Here is a 22847-nt window from a genome sequence, read left to right as displayed (position 1 = left end):
TTTTTGGAGAGGTAAAAATGCAAAAGACATGAGTAAGGTAACATAAGTTGGTATATATAATATACACACACATTTCTTCATTAATAAAACACTCCTAATCCCCACCAATGACTTTAAGCTGCTTCAGTGTTGATATTTCACGTCCCTCACAGTCCACACTGATGTAGTCAAACAATGCACATCTGTATTCAAACACAGCAGCACACAAAGACTCTGGACAAGAAATAATTTACACGACTGTTTGTACATCTGATGAAAGCGGACGCAACGTGTGTGATCACAAAGCACGACAAAATAAAGTGCAATAGTCAAATACCAGAAACAGATGCCCATCACAAAACAACCAACACAAACCCACCAGAACAGTGTTGAACTTTTTAAATACAAGATATCATTTTTTCTTCTAAATATAGTATAATTTAAGATAAAAGACAACTTTCAGTTTGTTTTGTTTATAAAAAGCTATAAAAGCTAAACGTTGACCGTAACTGAACTCACAGTGTAAAAGATCCACGCGCTCCCTTTACTTTACATTTCTATCAAACAGTCACACGCCTACTCACTGTAATGTGTGCAGCTGTAAACCCACATGCACACATACCCATGCGTGTTCACATTAATACTGTCTGTCACACTGGTATGATTTACAGTGGTCGGATGTATCAGTTTGTCTTCTTTTCCTCTTCCTTTCAGTGCTTCTTCATCTACCCGTCCTACATTCTTCTTTTCCACATCCTTCACATCCAACATTCTCCTTGTTCAGTGCACCCCCTTCTTTGACTCCCATTCCTTGAAAACAACAACAAACACTGCAAATTAAGCAAAGAGTCTTACTGCTACTTACAGAAAACTCATATTTTGCACTGTCACCTTTGCCTTCTGCATAACGTTCCCCTTGGAGGAGGCGTAAAGCGAGGGCGGCCGTTTTCTGAGCTCAGCCGCTGAGTTGACTGGAACAGACTCACTGTAAACCTTTTCCACCTGCACACCCAAATAAACAAACACACATTGTGGATTATTTCCTCGACAGCAGAAAACTCTGAGTTTTACTGATGTTGCCAGGCAACCACAGGTCCAACTCCCTAAATGCAAAGCTTTTGAAAAGAAATAAGAAGCTCCGCTGATGCAGTGAACACAGGGATGAAGAATAATTCTGACTTCTGTGGGCGAAACATCTTCAACTTCCCAGTTTCCAAAACGGAAAAAGGCTTTAGCTTTAATTCAGGAAGTTACAAGGTTGATGTTGCTGTTTATGTTGTTTTTTTTATTAAAGGTGTTAATTATCACAGTGTGTGTGATACTATGCAATTTAATTACAGTTTAGAGCTGAGTGTTAATACCAGTTGCATTTGATTCCCTTTGTGTGTGTTACACAGCTACGTATGTCCTGATTTTAAACTTTCCCAAATATTTTCAAGTCACATCATGGATCTCCAATACAGGCATAAATTTATTATTATAATAATAATACACTTTATTTATATAGCACTTTTCAAAACACCTGTCACATAGTGCTTTCTAAAGGCAGCCATGCATTAGAAAAATATATAAAGTTTTGGTCAGAGATTAAAACAGAGACATAAAAACAAGTTAGAAGTTATTAAAAAATCAAGGAAGGCTCTCCGATAAATTGTCACAAAAATGATCAGTTATCATTATCAGCAGAAAACCTGATATCGATATGATATTATCAGGCTAACAAAGCTGGTGTTTTTATTTTCTTAAGGTAGAAGAAGAAAGAAGATGAAAAAACACCACAAGAACACACAATAAAAATCAACGAAAGAACTAAGATTTGTGTATTTTCCTTTTGGGACAAAGAAATATGTGACCATGATGGGTCCTCTCAGGCTTTTGTTTGAAGTCATGACAAAAGAAGAAAAAGGGAAGAAGAAGAACAAAGATGAAAACAAAGGAGCAAAACATGATTAATAATGAAAATGAAAACAATAATAGTGGGTGCAGTCGTACTTTGGGGCTGATCTTGGTGTCAGGAGGAGAAACTGACGCTCCTCGATCCAACGACTTCTTCAGGTTTGCTTTGACTTCAGTCAGTTTGAGCTCCAGCTCCACTCTCTCCTCCTCCTTCTGTTTACACAGCAGCTCCAAGTCAGCCAGTGTCTTCTCAGAACTGGGATCTACACACACACACGCACACACACGCGCACACACACGCACGCACACACGCACGAGCCAGATACAACACATTAGGAAAACATTCACAATGACTTTGATTAATTGAGTTTTTAACTTCTTTACTTGCCCATAATCAATTACAGTTATACTTAATGATAGTGGACATGTGAAAAACATCATCATAAAGAACCATGTGATTTCTAACAGCCAATCAAAGGAGACTAAAGTGCCAGTTTGAGTTTATGCAGCTTATAGATCCAGGGAATGAAATGTCCTTTACCACAACAATAACAAATAGTGTGTGTGTGTGTGTGTGTGTGTGTGCGTGTGCGTGTGCGTGTGCGTGTGTGTAGCCTCTCTGACCTGTGCTGCTCTTCATCTCCTCCTTCACCTCCTTCCTCTCCCTGCGAAGCGTTATCAACACGTTTCTCAGCTCCTTCTTCTGCTCCTCTAGCTCCTCCTTCTCTCTCAGGTACCGCCTGGCGTCCTCCTCAGCACGAGTCTTCCCATATCGCCCGTATTGATTTACGTCTAAGGGGGAAAAAAGCAAACGAAAGCACGGTCACAGTGATCTGGGCTGTGATCCGTCTCTGTGGGCTTTTGATGGATAAATGAAACACTCACTGGAGGCGTGTCTCTTAATGGCAGCCTGTTGTTCAGTCTTTTCAGAGCCTCTGCTGGAGAAGGAGGCGTGTCTCCTCACCTGGCCTGCTCTGGTCTCCATGTCGTACTCCTGCAGCACCACAAGAGGGAGAAAGAAGACATTAAAGTCTGTCTAAAACCCCTATTTTATCTCTTACACAGTGTTAAAGTCTGTGGAAAAAACAACAGAAAATAAAAGTTGGGGCTCTCTGCTGTAAAGCAGGGTTGGGGTCATGTACATGTTTAATTTACAATTACGTCTTCAATTATCCACTTTCAATTACAACTCAACTACGATTACGTTGACTGACATTTTTCCAAATTACAATTGACGTTACAATTACTATTTTTCTTCTGACAGTCAATTACAATTACATTCTCACTTTCTCTCAGTTTGATCCACGTCTTAAATCAAGTGTAAAATACCCAAAAAAATATTGTCTATCATCTAATTTATTTTTCATTTCTTGTTACCATGTTTAGGCTTCATTACCCATGAACATATAGGTATTAATATGTTTGGCGTGGGCGTCTGTCTGAGCCTTTTTTCTGTCTGTATCCCTCGATTTCAAATTATTTTTAAATGGTAAAAAAAAAATATCAAAAGAACTGACGGGAGAACTTGATGTGAAACATATTTTAAAATTACCGTAAACTATGCACGTGTCAAGTTATAGAACTGTAACAAGGTTCCACAGGTAGGCAATGAATTAAATTGTAAATTACAGTTTTATAGAATTTGCATGATAATTAGAAAGTCAATTATCTGAACTCAATCACCGTATTTTTTCAATTATGATTACAAATTGCGCAATTACAATTATAATTGACCCAAACCCTGCTTTAAAGTACAAAAATGTACAGAAAAAGCAAAAATAGGTGCCAGCAAACCCTGAACAGTAGAAATCAGGTCAGAAGATGAATTCATATTTTTCTTATTACAAAGTAATGAATTAACTCCTAACCTTCCCCTGGTTCTGACGCCCTGGTATTATGTAAATGTTACTCCTGTTATAATTTCTTTCACTGAACTAATGCACTTGTAAAAAAAAAAAATGATTAGCATTTGCTTATTTTGTGCTTTAGACGCTATTTTTTAATTACTTTCATGTAAACCTCAGTGTGAAATGAAAGCCAACTCACCGAAACACTTTCATAGACTTCGTCATAAGTTCTGGAGTCGATGGAGCCACTCCTGGACGACGTGGCCCACCTGAATTTGAAATAACAGACAGGTTATTGTTTGTATTTCAGTCGAAAAACATAAAATGTCACTGACTACATTTTACAAACACACACAGGAAGGAGTTTCTGGCAGCGTGTCGGATGTCAGTCAGAGTGTCCACATCGATGTAGTCGTAGTGTAACTCATCGGGAAGTGTTGTGCTGCCGGTCTCAGCGAATAAAACACCCAGCCAGCGGCCGAGGTCCTCAGAGCAGCTGGCCTGGTGGATAAACACACACACACACACACACACACACAGAATAATTCAAACCCGGCCATGTGTGTGTGCACATGCTCAGTGACAGACTAAGAACAAAGGGAACCTCTAAAGCTGCCAACTCGTGGCCTCCCTGCAGGATTTGGAAGGAGAAAGGGTGTTTGGGTCCGAGACCTCCTGGCACAACCTCGGCCCCTTTCAGAGGCACCACGATGACTGGGGGCCGCTGGTCCCCAGGGCCTCTCTTCAGGTACAGGGTCCCACTTCGCAGCACGCACCAGCGCTCCTTCCAAGAGCCACTCAGACACACAGTGAGGGAACCTGCAGCCAGGATGACGAGGGACTTTAGTGAAGCTGCTCCTGCTTTTAATTCACTTCATCACTTTTCTGACAGTGAAATATTTTCATTGTTCTTCAGTTAGATGCAAAACTATGAATAAACCAATAAAAAGCAAACATGTAGACCCTTTTAAACCCTAACTAAAAAACAATGTCAATTATAGACCCCTAAATGGCCCACAACACGAGTGACGTGGCTGGAGGCAAAAACAGGAAACGCCACTGGCTAAAACATAGGTATATATAAACACTATGACGCAAGCGGGATTCGCCAGCGTAGCTTAACGGCGGCCATCTTACCTCAGACAACTACAGTTCTGACATTCTGACGCGCTCTACGTAGCTGTTGGAAGGTGTTTGATCAGCTTAAATAAAAATATCTTTAACTCAATGAAATATTGACAGATTACAAACGGTTTGCCATATTAAAAACCTTATTATACGTAGGTATGACATAGGATGCTTGTACATGTTGAAATTGCCGCTTGCCGTTAGAAAATTGAGCAAGTTAGGGTTATTTAAATAGTACATGCACCACTGACATCAATGTAATGAGCGGGACTTGCTGTCTGAGGTAAGATGGCCGCCACGTTGCTACGTCGCTCCTCATTGTCTAACAGCGCAGGTAAGTCATCTATGGTGGTTTGCCTCCAGGCTAAGCCCCGCCCAACAAAATAAGTCACAATGTTTACAAACAATCAAAGGGTCTATAAGATGATCCTTCTACTGTCATTTTAAAAGGATTATAATGGCCTCACCACAGCAAGGGTTGTCATGGTCACCCGATGATGACAGAGGATCTCCTGGTAAAGGAGGCTTCCGTTTAGAGAAGGTGATGATCCGGTTGATTTTCTTGCCCGCCACTCGACTCATGGACCCCGTCAGGTCCGAGAAGGGCCCACGCTTTGCCCTGTCTGAATTACAAACACTTTATTATAGCCCTAAACATCTCAATATTTTTTCTCAAAATGGCAAAATACATACATATAAATGTGAATATGTTCAACTCAAAGTCTTACAGGGTTAAATTTGCTGATGCAAAATGCTAGACAGGCACATTTATTAACAAACAGCTGCATAATGTGTGTCACGTTTGGCTTCTCCTCCTATAAGGGACAGCACGTGTGAGTGTGGCATGTTTAGGGGAAGGTCTGGGTTAGGACACACTCAGAAATCCATCTAACTGAGCCTTTCATGCTGCTCTGAGAAGCAGCGAAAGCAGCGACTACTAAATTGAGTATTTTAATACAAAATAAGCTATAAAATAAAAACATATTGTTAAGGCAATATTGTAATTTTCTGCATCGACAAAATCTAAATCTCGCTGGAATGCATGTTTTTACTGTGGAAAACACCACATGCAAAGGTCCTAAAGTCCATAAACAACATAATGCTGCATAAAAAGGATGAAGATTACAACAGCGGGGTCAAAAATGCTTTAAATTGACAACCCCTGCCCCAGTAAAATGCTCTGTGGGTCATTATGAATGTACCAGATGTTGCACCGGTCCATATATCCAACTTCCTGTGATGTCATTGCAGGACAATCACAGGAAGTTGGAGGACAGGAGGATGTCAAATGTGCTTGTGTTTCACTTCCTGTGTCCTTCTCACCAGTATCTTCAGAGCAGTTTAGTGGGTAAACAGGTTGTCAATTCCTCTTTAAGCTTTCAGATTTTAAAGTAACAAACATTTGTGTGTTTTGTTGTTATTGATTAAATAGAAGAGGTCACAGTCCCTGAACCTGAGAACACAACAGGATACTTTCTTTACAACACAGCCTCCCACTATTATTATTAAAAAAAGGGGTTTATATTAGATTGTAATGGGAAAAACACATTCAAGTTTACACCTACTGAGTGTGTCTGTGGACTCTCGCCCTGGTCCCAGTGCAGTGGATGCGCTCTCTGCCGTTTGCCCACTGTCTGAGTCAGACGCCGGTCGGTCGGCCTGCAGCACCTGGCAGATCGATCACAATAAAGAAACTAAAAACACACATTTATAGTTCACGAGGCCTGAATTGACTTTATCTGTCAGTGGCTGCGATCCAGTCGTTTCACGTTCAGTTTGCTCAGGACATGGAGTCCAAGCTACCGACCGCAATCATATCTGTCACCTCATTCACTGCTTGTAAACCAGGAGCGTCATGTCATGCGTGGCCGTAGAGTAGTGATGTCAGCACCAATGTAAGAATAAAACGAGTCCCATGTGGCGATTATTAAAAACAAAACTCAGACGGTGGTGAGCTGTTAAAATACCAACTCGAACAAGGGATTAAAGAACTTTACGAGCACTATAGGAATCTATATTTTTCCCCCACATACACAGACCGACACCCAGCTCCATGTGCAGGACTGTCACGCACCTTGTCCAGCTCCAACTTCCTTTGTAAAATGGGGGAAGTAGATCCCTCCGGTCCTTCGCTTTTGCTGCACTGACTGCCAACATCGTGGACTACCTTGACCCAGAAACAGAATTAGTTCACACGCAGGCTGGCTTTTCCCTATTAAAGCAGAATAACACCCTGTTAGGATACCTTAAGCCAACGCTGGGCCTGTTCTTTACTCTGCACAGCAAGGATTAGAGCGTTGCCTCCAGGCAGCGAAAAGCGCAGCTCATGACGCTTTTTCCGACCTTCTTTTGGGACATAAATGACGTTACAGAGGTTCAGTGGGAGCTCTGTCTGAGGAGTGTTCTCCTTGATGCTCTTGAAACACTGGAACACAGAGACAAACATAAAAACAACCTTGAATGTTTTCTTAAATCAAAGAAAACACTCCAAAACTTCCAAAAAAAAAAGTCAAAATATAAACTTATTTATATATATATATATATATACACACACACACACATACTTTCTTTTATATAAAACATTTAACAAAGACGTATTCTTACTATTTAACATAACTCTAAAATATATTGTGACATTTTCTTTTTTAAATTGAATAGTGTGTCACTCATTTTTCTTTATCAACATTATTCCACAAATTAAACCCTAGAACAGACAGACATCTATTATAATAATAATCATCATCATCAATCAAGGTTTATTTATGATATATAATTGTCATTTCATTCACTATAAAAGCATGTGAAACATTCGAGTGTTATGATAGTAGTAGAAGAGCTCACTTGTAGAGAAAAATATGAGCTCTTATTGTGAAAAGCTGAGAACTGTTTGTGATGTTGTAAGGATATAATAACTGCTTGTGTTCCCTCTACTTTCCTTTGAATTTAAAATTTTACATCATAATTTAAACTTTTTTTTTCTCTCTAGAACAACATCCAATTGCAACACCTTGGTTTTTATTAAATGCAACTGAAATGGGGTCTGTTCTCCACATAAACAGTTGGAGCATCTCTGGTTTGGAAAGTAAACGGAGGAAAAGTGAATAAAGAGTCTGTTTCACTAAAATGTTCTTCTTTTTTTTGCGATTTGTAAAAACACAGCAGCTGTAAAAGATGCTTTAATACCTGCAGCTTATTGTCCCGGACTACAATGAGCTGTTTGGTCCACTGGCCAAAGCGTTTCTTGCGCAGCAGGAAGGCACAGATATGACAGTCCCTGACAGGCCCGTCTGTGCTTTCCTCTGCCGGTGGATCCCGTCCTTTGGCCTCTTCCTCTTCCTCCTCGTACGACTCATACGAGCTGCTCAGAGCGTCCGAGTCATTGTCTGAACACCACAAGGAACGTTAGTGAGTAATGGGCAAAATATGAATGATGAATCTTTTTGCATTAACGGAAATAAACCATGTTTCAACAGATAACACTGGACGTAGAGCTCGACTGCTGCATTGTCATGTCTTTAAAGTTTCTTTAGATATCTTTAAGGACCTTTATGCACCTTAGAGGTGCCCATTATTGTGGCTGGAGATCATTCCACTGTTTGCTGCTACAAACAAGCTGCTCCATGCTTGGCTTGTGAAACAAGCACTAAGGCTAAATCACCAGAAGCAGAAACTCCACCCTAACAAGATTATGCAATAACTTTAATAACCCACAATGAGCTTTATACACTATTTACACTGCACCAAATATTCATAACAACAAAAACTTGATTTCTACTATATTAATCAATGCACAAATCCTGTCTCATTCAATGCTAATTTTAACAACACATTTTGACTAAAATGCAACTTACTTTCAGACAAAATGTAGTCATCAGAACTATTTCAGTTACATTTTCTAGTTTTAGTCAACTAAAGCAATTATAGTCGACTAAAATATTAAGCTAAGAAATGTATGCTTTTTTTTTTTTTTCATTGATCAACCTGATGTGAGATATTACCGTAATGTTTGTAAATACACACACACACTGATTTGATGTGATCACTGTGTGCAATACAACATGAGTCGTCTTGTGTCCATAAACACAATCAGCTTACTTCCTATTGGATCACTGACTGGCTTGTCCCGCCTTCCATGCAATGAAAGTAGTTTTGATTGGATATCTTTCAAAAAAGAAACTTAATTCAGATTTCATCCCATCTGAACTATATAGTTTAGTTTTTATCATCCATCTATTTTCTGACCCGCTAACTCCTTCTTTCAGGGTCAAACAGGTCGTTTTTATTAGTTGATATATAATATAATATAATGACAATATATTTTTGATGTTTTTTTTCTTTTCTTTTTTTAGTTCTTTTTTTTCTCTCTTACATTGTTTTTGTTAACTTTTTTCTTTTTTAAATTTGTCTAATCATAGTCTAGTTATTGTCACTTAATAATATAATAACCATTGATGCTCTATGACCTTGATCAGAATGATCAGTGCATACAGTCTGACTCCTAATAAAGTAACATTTTCTATTTGTCTTGGAGGTCAAATGGAAGGCAAGGCTCACAGGAGTTTTTGGGAGGTCCGTTGATTCTAGTGGAGGGGTAGTTACTGTCAGCATCTTCATAGTAAGCATCCTCTGAAGAGTTCCTGGAAGCTACAAAGAGGAGAAAGCATGTTTGTGTGTGTGTGTGTGTGTGTGTGTGGGTGTGTGTGGGTGTGGGTGCGTGTTGGACTGACTCGTGGTGAAATACTGTGAGCTCGATCCAGGACCAAGAGGAACAGCCTCCTCGTAGTAATCATCAGGTAGAGGAGTGGTTGGAATGGGAGGGGGGGTGTCGGTCGGAGTCTGAAAAGACAAGGCCCAGATTGAAGCAGAACTTTGGGACAATATTGTTGATCCACATGATTTATATTCCCAGTGACTGACAGATTTATTGGGGCGGGTCTTCTCCTCTTCCTCGTTCAGCTCTTTCGGGTCAACTGGAGACGCACTGAGCATGTGCAGGTCACAGTCTGGTTGGAGAACAAAGGATCAATTAGATCAGAAGGTCAATACTTTTCAATCTGAACATATTTAAAGGAAGTTCACTCGCCAAAGTCCTCAAACAGAGACTCGACAAAGCTGGTCCCATTCCCATAGAGGCAGCTGTTCACGTAAACATCAGATCCATTAACTGTGGACAAAAACAAATGACTGATTAGAACATTGAAAACAAAGTGCATTTTTTGCTTTTTTTTTTTTTTTACATTGTTTTGTACATTTCAAATAAAATCAAACTTTATCTATAGAGAGCGTTTCATGTATAAAATATAATTACATAGATTAAATAATACCCCACGCAAACAATCCACAAGAAACCCCAACAACATCACATAAACCCACACACACGGACACATAGAATTAAGACGTTTAAACTCATTGTCTGCCTTAAAGCACAAATGTTGTTACAGAATAACAATAAGAACGACTTATAAAAGGTGGAAATATATCATCATCACAGTAAAAAAAAATCTAAATCTCAAAAATATATTTGAATCAAAACATGGTAATGTTAATTCCCCTAATTTAATTAATTTCTATACTTTTTTAATGGATAAGACACAGGTAAAAGGAATAATGTGATCTAAAAATAACAAAAACAAACTGTATCACACCCTGAAGGCAGCTTTGGACTATTCTTACATTTGTCGTCATCTGACCTTGTCTCGTTGTCCTTTTTAAACTTTGTGTGTCATTATCCTCTTACTACATTATCCTTTTATCCTTCTCGACATCCTGAAATCCTCCAGACAAACAAGGATCAGCCATGTAGGCTGACATTAAATCTGACGTTGCGTAGGGTTGGATGTTGTTGTTTGTTGTTGCGTCTCACTTGCAAAAACAGGTCAGGCCAAATGTCTCACAGTAGCTTTAACATCTCATTGTGAACTTGGAGTGGGATGCCTCGTGGTTCATTATTAGAATGGAAAGACACTGAACATTTTCTCAGTACACTGACGTGTTTTTTATATAAAGAACAGAACATTCTACCTTAGGAAAGATTGTATTCACTCATCAGGACTAAATATTTCTCATAATATTGCAGAATGATATGAGAAAGGATGCAGATGTGGCTCTTTTTGTTTACCTGAGCGCGGCAGTGAGTCCAGGATGTTGCGTACAGACGCCATTTTATCCGCAGTGGCAGGACTGACCGTCTCGTGGTCGAGCATCTTCAGCAGGGAGCTGAGCTCAGTCACAAGTCGCTCCATCATAACTGCAAACACACAATTATATAGGCATCAATCATTGAATTCAGCCAAGGTTGGGGTCAATTATAAGCGTAATCGTGTAATTTATAATCAATTACAATTATGACGTAATTAGAATTGTTTTAAATGAATAAATAATTAAATCTGTCATTTACATTTTAATTCAACGTAAACCTGTGGAACCATGTTACATGTCTATGGCACAGTAGTTAATTATTAAAATATGTTTCATATTAACTTTTCCCACTACCTTAGAGAATCTTAAGGATTATATTACGGTAAAAAATAAATAAATAAATAAATCTAAGGGTATACTGACAGAAAAAAGGCTCACCAAAAATACTAATGTCAATATTTTCATGGATAAGGAAGCAAAAGATGTTGATTTAAATTAAAACATGGGTCAAAATCAGCCAATTATCATAACTATCAATGCTAACAGAAAGCTAACACAAGAGGAAGGAAACGTTTTATGGGGTAATTATATTTTAGGCTCGGTAATTGTAATTGAACTTTAGTAGGAATTGTAACTGATTTTTCAGGGGAAAATAATAATTGTAATTGGGAAAAATGATGGACATTGTAATCTTAATTGAGTTGTAATTAAACAGGGATCATTTAAGATGTAATTGTAATTGAAAAATGTAATTGACGTCCCCGACCCCGATTTCAGCAAAGCGCCACCATGACCCCAAGAGGATAAAAACAAGCAGAGTCAAGTCCAAAAATGCTTGTGCTATTACACCAAGTGCATCAAATGTCAATTGAACACATGCAAACTGCTGAAAGCCTGCAGCAACAGCTGACAGGAAGGACACGTGCACCCTCCCGTCCATAATACTGCATGTGTTTCATTCACCTCACATCACTGCACCACCACTGAGCAAAATGCTACTTTCTGCGTAGAAAACCTCAGCGGGGCTTCCCTCAAAAAAACGCACCGCTTTCAAATTCCTCTCCGACATCCTTAGTGAGTGTGTGTGAGTTTATTGTTGACCTTGACAATGGTCCAAATGCCCTGACACACTCTCACACATCCTGTCTGCTCAGAGCCAACAATGACAGGAGACGAGGAGGAGAGTAAAGGGCAGGAAGTGTGTTTCCATCAAGGAAATACAGCCAAAGAAAAGAAGAAAATCTGGAGCGTCATATTAAAGAAATGTTAAATGAAAGTGTAATTCTTTGCTTTTTTTTTTTTTTTTTTTAAATCTTATTTGTGTGCACTGTCAAAAGATTTCCAGTTTGTTGGATTGTATTGCTTCATATATTCTTACATGACTTGTGAACAAACTTCTAGTTTGAAACATTTGTGGGTAAAGCATAAACATACGTAGGTACAGTATTTATCACAGTAACATGAAGTAGAGGAAGCTGTGCTCATTAGATTATTAAGGCGACATCATACAACTCCCCAAAATCCCCAAAAATGATATTTCAAGAAGTTGGAAGGAATATAAAGCCCAACATAACACACAAAATAACTCCCAAAACACAGAAATCGAGAGCAAAATGCACAAAGTACACAAAAACAATTCCAAAAATACACAGAATGACTCATAAAACACAAAATGACAACAAAGACAGACATAACCACTTAAACAAAATAACTATGAAAACACACAAAAAACAACAACATATTAACAGAATAGCTCCAAAAACACAAAAACCTTCAACAAAGTTACACAAAAAGACAGTAGAAAACAGAAAACAACAACAAAAATACAGAAAGTGAGCCCAAAAACGCACAAACCGACAACATAACTGGCAGAAAAAAACACACAATGAAGTGTTGTTCGCTGAATTATGGCACCTTTGGAGCTATGTTGGCATTTTTTAGTTAGGTGGAGGGATCTAGTGGGGTTAGGTAGGGTCAGGGTCACTTAATGACAGCCTTCATAACACGTTATTCATGCTAATGACAGGTGTCAAGTCATAATAATGACAGTGTAATGTCAGCCTTATGTATAAAACTTCAAGTAGTGTTGCCCAACTGAGCAACTTGTGACAAATTGACAAAGTTATGAATGAAGCGCTGTGTTAATATAGGAAACCATTCTACAAATCACGGGAAGGAAACAGGGGTTAGGGTTTACCTAAAATAAGATCAAAATGGGTTTTTCCACTTAAAGTGAAACAGAGCGAGAGAGTCAAAAGCCCTTTCCCTCCCAACAGCCGCCCCACCCCACCCCACCCCACCCCACCCCTCACTACAAACAATACTCCATTGTCTAAAAAAAGAGCCAAAATTAGAGAGCCATAAGCCTTTGAAAGACCAGAGCAAACAATTGTTTTATCAGTCAGAAAAAAGAAAAACTAAACAGGATCCTACACAAACATACACACAGAGAATGGAAGAGGGGCGTGGTGCAGCACAGCTGCAACTAGTCCGCCTGCAGGCATGCAAGACTTTAGGATATAATACAAGCAGCTGTGTGTGTGTGCGTGTGTGTGCGTGCGTGCCCTGGTTGTTGTGGCTCCGTCCCCCCCAAAAAATGACATATGTTTAAGTGATTTGGAAAAATAAGAAACGTATTAAAAACAGGATATTTTTCTATTGTTGCTATGTTTGTATATTTTTTTTGTGTATATACGTACAATTATTAGCCAATGTCAGGATAGAAAGAATATTTTTTCATTTTTTTGCAAATGTAATTATTGTTTAGATCTCACCTAGGGTGGGAAATAATCTGTTCATGACGTTTTTGTCTGCATTTATTAAATAATAACAATAATTTAATACATTTTTTAAAAAAGTACAGTTGCTTCTTTAAGATATAAAAAATGTAAAAGGGCTTCAGTGCGGTAAAAAACTCAAGGTTGGGGATAGTTTTTTTTTTCAATGTGCAATGTGTTTAATTAGAAGAAAAACATGGAACATATGGACATATGGAGATTATAAATGCTACAGTTTTAGGGCATTCATCATACCCCATTCCATATACACTACCAATCAAAAGTTTGGACACACGTTCCCATTGAATAGGAAGGCGTGTCCAAACTTTGAACTGGTATTGTAGAGTTTGTAATGTATTACAGTTAGTGACTCACTTAGGATAATGGATGTCTTGACAGGCCTGCTGTCTTCATACATTTATTCATTCTTGACCTGTTTATTCAGCACAAGGTCATGAGGAGTGCTCAAGCCCATCCCAGAACTCAAAGCACAATGTGTGTATTATCACTGTCCCACTATTCATAAAAACTATTTAGTGTATGCTTTTGTTGCTAAGATGGGAAATATAATTGCAAAATGTAAAAATATGATATTACACACACTTCATAAGCAATTTATTAATGTATTCAGCTCTTGATTTTCTCGTTTATTCCCTTTGTTGCATGAAGTGATGCATTCACTGTGAAGTGAGGTTTAGCTGCAGGGATTGTGGATATCAAACAATGAGAAAACAAAAAAGAGGAAAAACCTGAGTCAAAAATCTTCAATGATTTTTTTTTTTACTGATCAGTGGCGGAAACTTAAATATGAAGTACAGTATCGTGCAAGTATCATAGGCTGTGTTTGAAATGTCATACTAACGTACTGCTCATTTGATGTCAAAATGACTATGTTGTGCAATTACATTAGATAGTAGGGATGTAACGATTCAGTCAACTCCCGATACGATTCGATTCACGATACTGGGTTCACGATACGATTCTCTCACTATTTATTTTACAAAATGGGACTGTAGACAGTAGACTGTAGAAAATACTGTATTATTTTCCTTTTATTTTTCATTGTCAAAAGAATTCCTTGATAAACAATTCAAAACAATGCAATTTAACTAAAAATAAATCTTGAATGAAATAAAGGAATAATACAAATGAAGAAGAAGCCTATTAATTTAAATTCTGGTTCTATAATAAACAATGCAAAACTGCATAATAGTTCTTTTTCTTTTAAAAGTGCAACTGAAAATGTATTTTGTGCCTTAACAATTGGACTTAAAAAAAAAAAAAAAAAAAACGTGATTGCACTGATTTACGTCATATTTGTTTGGACCAGCAGAGGGCGCTGGTAACACAGTGGTCGGTTGGCATGCAGATATCTTGCAGTGAAGAAGAGAAGCTATGCTAGCAGACAGAGCTAATAGAAAAACGTGACTTTTACAGATATTCAAGTAATATTACAGATATTCTTTCGGTGCTAAAGGGGTAATGAATCATTCATTAACATATTTAAGAGTAGAAGGCAGCCAGAAAGAAAGTATTAGCAGACTCCGCCCGCCGCCTACACTTGTGGATAGCGCTCTCTGCTGGTTAAAAAAAGTACTGCGATTCAATTTTGAGAAAATTGATATCAACCGTGATACCTATGAATCGATTTTTAACTGCCTTACGATTAATCGTTACATCCCTATTAGATAGTATGAAAAGATTGAGTACGCGATAAATACCTGGATGTATACTATATCGTAACATTTTTTGAAGTATGCACGATAGGTACAATAGTCATGCATTATGAGCTGAACGTAAAATCGTCCTGGGACCAGCTTCAAGTTAAAAATCAAACATTCCCTTTTCAAAACAAAAGTATTTCTTTTAGTCTTCCATTCGTTTTTTTCTTTTTTTTTTAAACGCTTTTATAAATAGGGCTCTTGTTTTGAAGTTAACTGGAAGTTTTGTCAGTAGCACAATGATGAGTCTCCAAATATCTCCAAAACGTTTGCACATAATGTGTTTCAACGAGTTTTATGGATCAAATGACCCCATGTTGACATGATTCTAATTGGCCACTTTTTCACTTAAAATGCTTTCAGAAATTTCAAAGTTGGCGAATAAACGGAGATATTTAGCCTCAATTTGCATCCGCTTTTTGTCTTTATATAGGTTCAAAATGCATGTTGGGAAACTTAAAAGTATACTGCAGTGGGAATGCTCATCATTGGTCATCTAATCTTATAGTATATACTGTATTAAGTAGACAGTATATACTCATAAAATTTGTAGTGTATAGTACAGAGTGTGCCTTTTCGAACACAGACTTATTCTGCAAATTGTAACGTGGAGGTCATTGTTTTGGACCTATTGAGACAGAGCAACAATTGTGTGTGCGTGCATACGCGCGTGTGTGTGTTTGTGTGCAGCTGTGGTTTCCTGTCTCAGTTGTGGACAGAAGCCTCTCTCCACTCCTTCCTGATGTCGACTCTCTCCATCGTCCCACTGCGAGCCTCGCCCCTCTCCTCTCCTCCCCTCTCTCCACCCCCGGGTTTCCCCTTTCCCACTCCACCACATCCTGCTGTTTGCTCCACTCCTCTCAATCCCTTCCATCAGCACTATTTCCCATTTCTCTGTTTTAGTTTCCACATCTGGTTGTCAACTCATTGGTCCGAGGGGTCTAACTTGTGACATCCACGGCCACAAACAAACAAACAAACAACTAAAATGTAGTCTAAGGAGTGGGCTGATTAGAGTTTGAAATGGGGCCAATTGTCTATTTTTGAATTCTTACAGTCTAATTTAACACAGTCCAGACTGACAATGTATTATCTGTGTCTCAATCCCTCCCTCGGGGAGTGCCGGGTTCAAGGGCTGAGGATCAGCTGTTGGTGGCTTGTGTTGGTCTCGCCCACAGAGAGATCTTTGTGAGTCCCCCACGCACAAAAACACATACACACTGTGTAGAGACTTGTTACCCACTTCCATGCACAATGCGGTACGGAGGAAGTCGTAACAGCATTAAAATGTGCGTGCCTGTTTGAGGATCGCAGATAGTTGTCTAGAAGAAGCTCTGTCATGAGACCAGAGCCACGCGAATCCCATTTGAGCCACTTTACTTTAGCGTGTTTTATTGTGTAGCGAGAAAACCAACAACAACTGCTCGCTGCTTATCTTAATCACTGAATGTTCCTGAGCTGCATCCTTTCTGATGTTTCATTTCCTTCCGGTCATGCCTGACCCATCAATCTACACCGATCCAAGGCCGTCTTCCTCTCTCACTTGCCACCATAATCCAAGAATGCATTCAACACTTTAAGAACAAATAACAGCTGGAAGTCAAGAGTCTATGGCTGACATAGACAGATTACATTCCCAAAAATGTAATATCTCAACATGCATTTTAGTTTCATGACAACCTAAATCTTGGGCTCAGGAACAAGAATGTGTCTTAATGTGTTACCAAAGCTGTGACTTTATCAACCTCATCAACTTCAGTCCAAATTTGAAGGAAATGCACACGTACGAACTAAGAACATTTAAAAATACTAGATTATAACGCACAACCTTTTCCTAAATGTCCTAAATCTCAGAACTTAGATGTATACATAAGAAAATATTATCACATCAGAATATAAAATTACTAACTATCTTAAACGGTTTCTAAGAAAAGCTGTCCCCTTTGAAGATACCTCGAACAGAGTAAAAATAACGGAACAAGGACTATAACGTCGACAAAATTTATTGAGCGTTTCTCTTTTTCGAACTCCATCAAGGTATTGATACCCTGAAGCCACAGACCAAAATTGGTTATCCTATCTTAAACAATTTCTGAGAAAAGCTGTCCCCTTTAACTCGGAAGGACGGACGGAGCTCAAACCTATATCTTCCTTCCACACTTTGTGGAGGAGGATAACAAATACATTTGCAACCACTGGTTTTGCTTATCAATGGTTATTGTCTTATAAAAGCTATCTGGTTCATTTATAACCATATAGAATTACATGTCATTCTGCATTTCCAGAGGATGAAGGGATAAATGATAAAAACATTATACAGGCACTTTAGTAAATGAAAAGGTTTGAAATATCACTTAACAGTATCACTAAATGTAACAAACTTTGCACAATAATTTTTTCATAATTCGTAGAATATTCTTATGTTTAAGACACTCTGTATGACTCCAGCGGCCTATATCCAATTGGATTAATATTAGTATCTGCCATTACTCACGACTGCAATATCAGTATTGTACCGGGTCTGCAAATTAGCCATGAATATGGCGTCGGTTGCTTTTTTTTTTTTTTTTTTTTTAAATGTAACAATGCTCTTTGTTCTGTCCCTCTTAAATAAACTAATAAAAAATAAATAAATTAAAATAAGTGAAAAAGTTCAATTGGGACACCCATGAGTCCAATACTACTGACATGATTCCTTTATCTGTTAAACAGTTTAATATTAAAGAACAATGATGGCTGTGTTGGAAATACTTGGAGTTAGTTAGTTACAATTCTATGATGGACTGCATATTATGTAATGTAAACCTTAAGATGGTCCATGGGAAGTTAAAAAAAATTGTTAATTTAATACTTGTATCAGTGAGTACTTATACTTGCCCTCTCGTTGTAAAAGTCTACAATACAGTGTCAACATTTTAGCATTTTCCTGTTCAGTGCCACATCCTCTGTGACATGCCCATTGCCCATTGCATTTATAATAGTCATACTGGTAATAGTGGGAGAGTCAAGACTCAACAGAGAATTCCAGTAACTGACAGCTGATTATTTTTTTCCCTGCCTCCCTCCATGTTTCTAAAGCCACTGATCTTATATTCTCCCTTTGACACAGTGTTCTCTCTTCTCTTCTTCTCCACACACTCATCCTCTTCAGACGGGGTCAGAGTTCGACGCTCAGCAGCCTCGGCCCCTCCAACTGAGACAAAAGTGCTTTAGAGACTTAGCGTCCTGTAATTGAATTTTTGATTATTTTTTTTTTCCCTGACAGCAGCGGCTGGTGGCACTGTTCATCCTGGGGTTGGTAGTGTTCAGTCTGATGCTTTACAAAGCCTACATCCAAGCTGGCCCCATCTTTAAAAAGAAACAGCTGAGGCAGAAATCAGTCCAGGAATTCTATCTTCTCACATTCTTTTAGCATCTAATCACTTTTCACAGATAGTAAACAGCGAGCAGGGACAAGACATTTGAAGGCATACAATATCAGCACCGCATCAGCTGGTTACTCATGTTCTGTCGGACTCAAAAACATCCTATTGGAGCGTTTCTGCAAAAACGTAGAGTTATAACAATCCAACTCTTCAGAAAGCCTGATAATAATTTATTTTTTGCGCAATCCAGTTTTCTTGTAGCAGTAAGACAAAGACATGCTGCAGGACTGTGGGCCTTCAGGAATAGACCTGGTCACCCCTTCCCCAGGTAATGTAGCCACAGGTAAGCAGCCTCTCACCCACTAGGCCTAAAGAAAAGCAACATGTGGAAGCCACATGTCCTACTGATGCAGCTTAAAGAGGGAAAACCCTGCTGGAAACACATCAGTTAAAAGTGTAACGCTTTCACAAAAAGACTCCTTTGTGTTCCTGAAAGCTGCTTGGAGAAGACGAATGACACGATTATGGTCATAAAGGCCAGAGTGTTAAAAACAACTTTATGTGAACAGGTTTGCACAAATGCATCAATCAACTGAAATGTATCATTATGCTTTCTATTATTATGGCTTTTTTTTAAAGCGTGATACTGTAAGAGGCAATTAAACTCATATTGGATTATGTCCATAATTCATTTATTAAAACATGAAATCAAAAACATTCAGAGCTGATTGTGTGCCAGACGTCACATGCCTGTGGTTGATGCTTTAGATCAGTGGTTACCAATGTTTTTTTGTCCTGTGTACCCCCTCTTCATATCAGTACCCTCTCCATCATTTTATATGCTTGTTCATTTGTGGAACAGCGGGCTCTCCTAAACCCCTCACTGTGTCTCAAAAATTGGTTCTCTACGGCTTAATCTACTATTACAAAACAATGAGTGGAATTTCAAATGGAATTCTTTCATTTTTTAATTACCATGCAACTTTTATGTGATCAATAGTGAGTAAATATGGTTTTTTCATTGTTAGTTTGAGGGGAATTTGTCCAAAAAAAAAAAAAAAAGCCTCAAAAGGAACTAGGAATATTTATTTATTTTTAAATTAATTGTTAAATCTTTCCAAGTACCTCCTGCAATGTGCTCCTGTACCCCTGTTTGAGAACCATTGCTTTAGATGATGGACAGACTGGTCTGTGCCTTTGCAGTAGTGCTGCACAATTAATTGAATTTGAATCATGATCACGATTAAATGAACCTGATTGTTGGCTCTGCACTCTGTAATGGTTTTTTATTCAGTTAACCTTTGGTCCATTTTAGATTCTTGGGTTATTATTTTTTAATTATAATTCTCATTTAAAGTGTCATATTTGCACTGTAAACTGTACACTTATTGTTTAAAAGTTGTATAATAAACAGGCAGGTTTTGTTCCTAACATGATAAATAATTGTGAATATAATCATGATTCCAAATTGATCAAAAATAATTGTGATTATAATTTTGGCCACAATCGTGCAGCCCTACTTTGCAGCTATATGTTGTACAGTACAGTTGTCTCTGTTGCTGGCCGATAACACTGCATCGGAGCTTCAATTGCAATTTATCCTGCTTTTTACATTTAAACAACTTGTTAGGTGGTTATTAATGCTATTAAGTAGAGCTGTTATAATAATCGATTCAGCGATATATCGCGATATTACGTTGTGCAATTCTCAAATCAATTCAAAATGCATCCATATTTATTTTTTTTAATTTATTTAACTTTATTTAACCAGGAAAGTCTTTTCCACTGAAAGAGACATTGTAACTGCACAAAGAAGTGCAAGTGAAACCTGGGCATGTTGACCAGCTTGTGTTTTTTCAATAAAAACTAAAAAGAAAGTACTAACTTTCTGCATTTATTTGTTGTTCTAGGCCTATACCTCAGTTAAGTTGTACTAAAGTCATGTTGCACTAAAGTCAAAGTTGGTTTAAAAGCCACAGGCAGATTGTATGTTATTTTTTTATTTTAAGTTGTTGGCACATGGCATGTTAAAGCCAATGTTTTTGAGTGTAAAATATGCCAATAAAATATATTTCATACATAATGTTCTCATGAAGGTGTCAGATTAGTTGTTTATGAAGTCATATATATATATATATATATATATATATATATATATATATATATATGATTTATTTATTATTATTTTTTATCGCACTAATGGCCTTATACTTTAATATCGGGATATATCGTATCGTATCGCCAGTAGCCAGGTAATACACACCCCTACTATTAAGTGTGACAGGTACAGTGAATCTATTACTTTGTTATCTTATGTATTTTAGATATTATATTGGTTTTACCTGCTTTTGAAAACTGATTATTATTGCAGAACACAAGTTTTCTGTAAAAAAAAAAAAAAAAAAAGGGGAGGTATTTTAGAGAGACAATGTTTACTATCATTCGTCCCCAGGCCAATACTCCAGAGCCTGCTGTGGCACATTGTCCACCTAAAGCCTCCTCTTTATCACCTGCTGCTGCTGCTGCTGCTCTGACCACAGAGCAGCCATTCAAGCTTCACCTCCAACCACACAGACACGTCTGTGTCCATCCACACAGACACGTCTGTGTCCATCCGCTCCAACGCGGCACCGCTGCGTCACTTTACCTGACGGTACCCCACGTCAGTGACGTCACTTTACGTTATTGTTTCAAGAGGAGCTGGGTTTGTTTCACGAACGCAATTGAATTTTTATATTATCTTTGAAAATGTTTCTGAAGTAGGTTATTCGTTATGCACGATGTAGAGCTAATTAACGCCTGTTTTAAATTTAAAATATATTGAATTAAAAATGTTGAATTATTTTTTTTTTTTTTTAAAAACGTGTTTCCGTTTTCATTTACAGTAGTTTCCTTTTCTGTGTGCGGTTCATACAGCTCATAAATCAAAACAATGTGAAGGAATACAGACTGTAACTCACCACTCTTACGGTTAGAGTCCATGTTGCTATGTATTGTGGTATTCCTCCCGTTTCTTATGATATTCCTTCAGTTTTCGCCACATTAAAAAGATGTGAACATGTGAGCTTGGCTGTCCACAGACACAGTCTAGGTCTGTGTGTCTGTTACTAGTGTGTGTCTGTGTGTGTGTCAGTGAGTCAGAGCCGCCGCTCTCTGGTCAACGGTCCGACCCCGTTTACTCATCAGGTCTGCTGGGTCCTCGTGCCTGTACTGTACACACAATTAAGTCGATATTTACCGGTGACGTCAGTATTTTATTTTTTACCGCCTTGTCTGTATGATGTATTCAGAATTCTGACTAAAGCTACGTAAAGCCTGTGTTAATTTTATGGACCTAAATTTTCGTCAGTTTTCGTCGACTACATTTTTTAATTGAAAAAAAAAAGAAAAAAAAATGTTGGACAAATTAAAAAAATATATAAATCTACTGAATATATTTAATTTATGAATCACTAAATTAAAAATAAGTCAAATGACAAATTATAATCAGAACTCATGTGGAAATGGTGACTGAATATTTTTAAAAATGCATAAACTGTATATTTTATTCCACATTATCTGTAACGATAAAAAAAATCGAATAAAATCTTAATGCCATATATAGTTGAATAAAACTAGACTATAACTGAAATTGTCCCAACAACTAAATTTGGACAATAACTACATAGCTTATTTAAAAGTCTATGATTAAAATTAAAGTAAAATTTTCTGTCAAAATCAGAACTGCACAGGTGTCCAATACGACCCAGTTTAATCTCAAGTGGGTCACAGCACACACACACACTTGCTGATTTTTTTTATGACATTACATTTTTTGTAACAGAAATTTGAGCACTTTTGTACATAAAGTTAGATTTTGGTGTAATAAACATCTATAATTCATGTGGAATGTGTAAAACATGAAGTCACAGATAATAGTAACTCCAGGATTTTGTATTTTTTTTACAATTATTGGACAATTTGTGTACATTTATTGTAATTCTTACAATACTATAC

The 22847-nt window shown here is 37.8% G+C and overlaps 1 protein-coding gene across 1 annotated transcript; it reads right to left on the bottom strand.

Moving 5' to 3' along the window:
• Positions 1-38: 38 nt before the first annotated feature.
• On the bottom strand, positions 39-22030 carry LOC114476152 (actin filament-associated protein 1-like 1). The gene is made up of 19 exons (XM_028467458.1): positions 21812-22030; positions 10969-11097; positions 9934-10014; positions 9768-9853; positions 9578-9686; positions 9405-9494; positions 8034-8233; positions 7096-7275; positions 6925-7017; positions 6416-6518; positions 5318-5473; positions 4327-4541; positions 4078-4223; positions 3922-3991; positions 2761-2869; positions 2500-2667; positions 1972-2138; positions 871-981; positions 39-789 (listed from the first exon to the last, which is right to left on the bottom strand). Exons 1-19 carry the CDS (start codon positions 21831-21833, stop codon positions 760-762), a joined length of 2265 nt encoding a protein of 754 aa, XP_028323259.1. The 5' UTR covers positions 21834-22030; the 3' UTR covers positions 39-759.
• Positions 22031-22847: the final 817 nt, after the last annotated feature.

The sequence above is a fragment of the Gouania willdenowi genome, chromosome 14 (genome assembly GCF_900634775.1).
Source record: "Gouania willdenowi chromosome 14, fGouWil2.1, whole genome shotgun sequence".
Lineage (NCBI taxonomy): Eukaryota > Metazoa > Chordata > Actinopteri > Blenniiformes > Gobiesocidae > Gouania > Gouania willdenowi.
The sequence above is the reverse complement of the archived record's forward strand: the minus strand, read 5'-3'. Positions and strand labels throughout refer to the sequence as shown.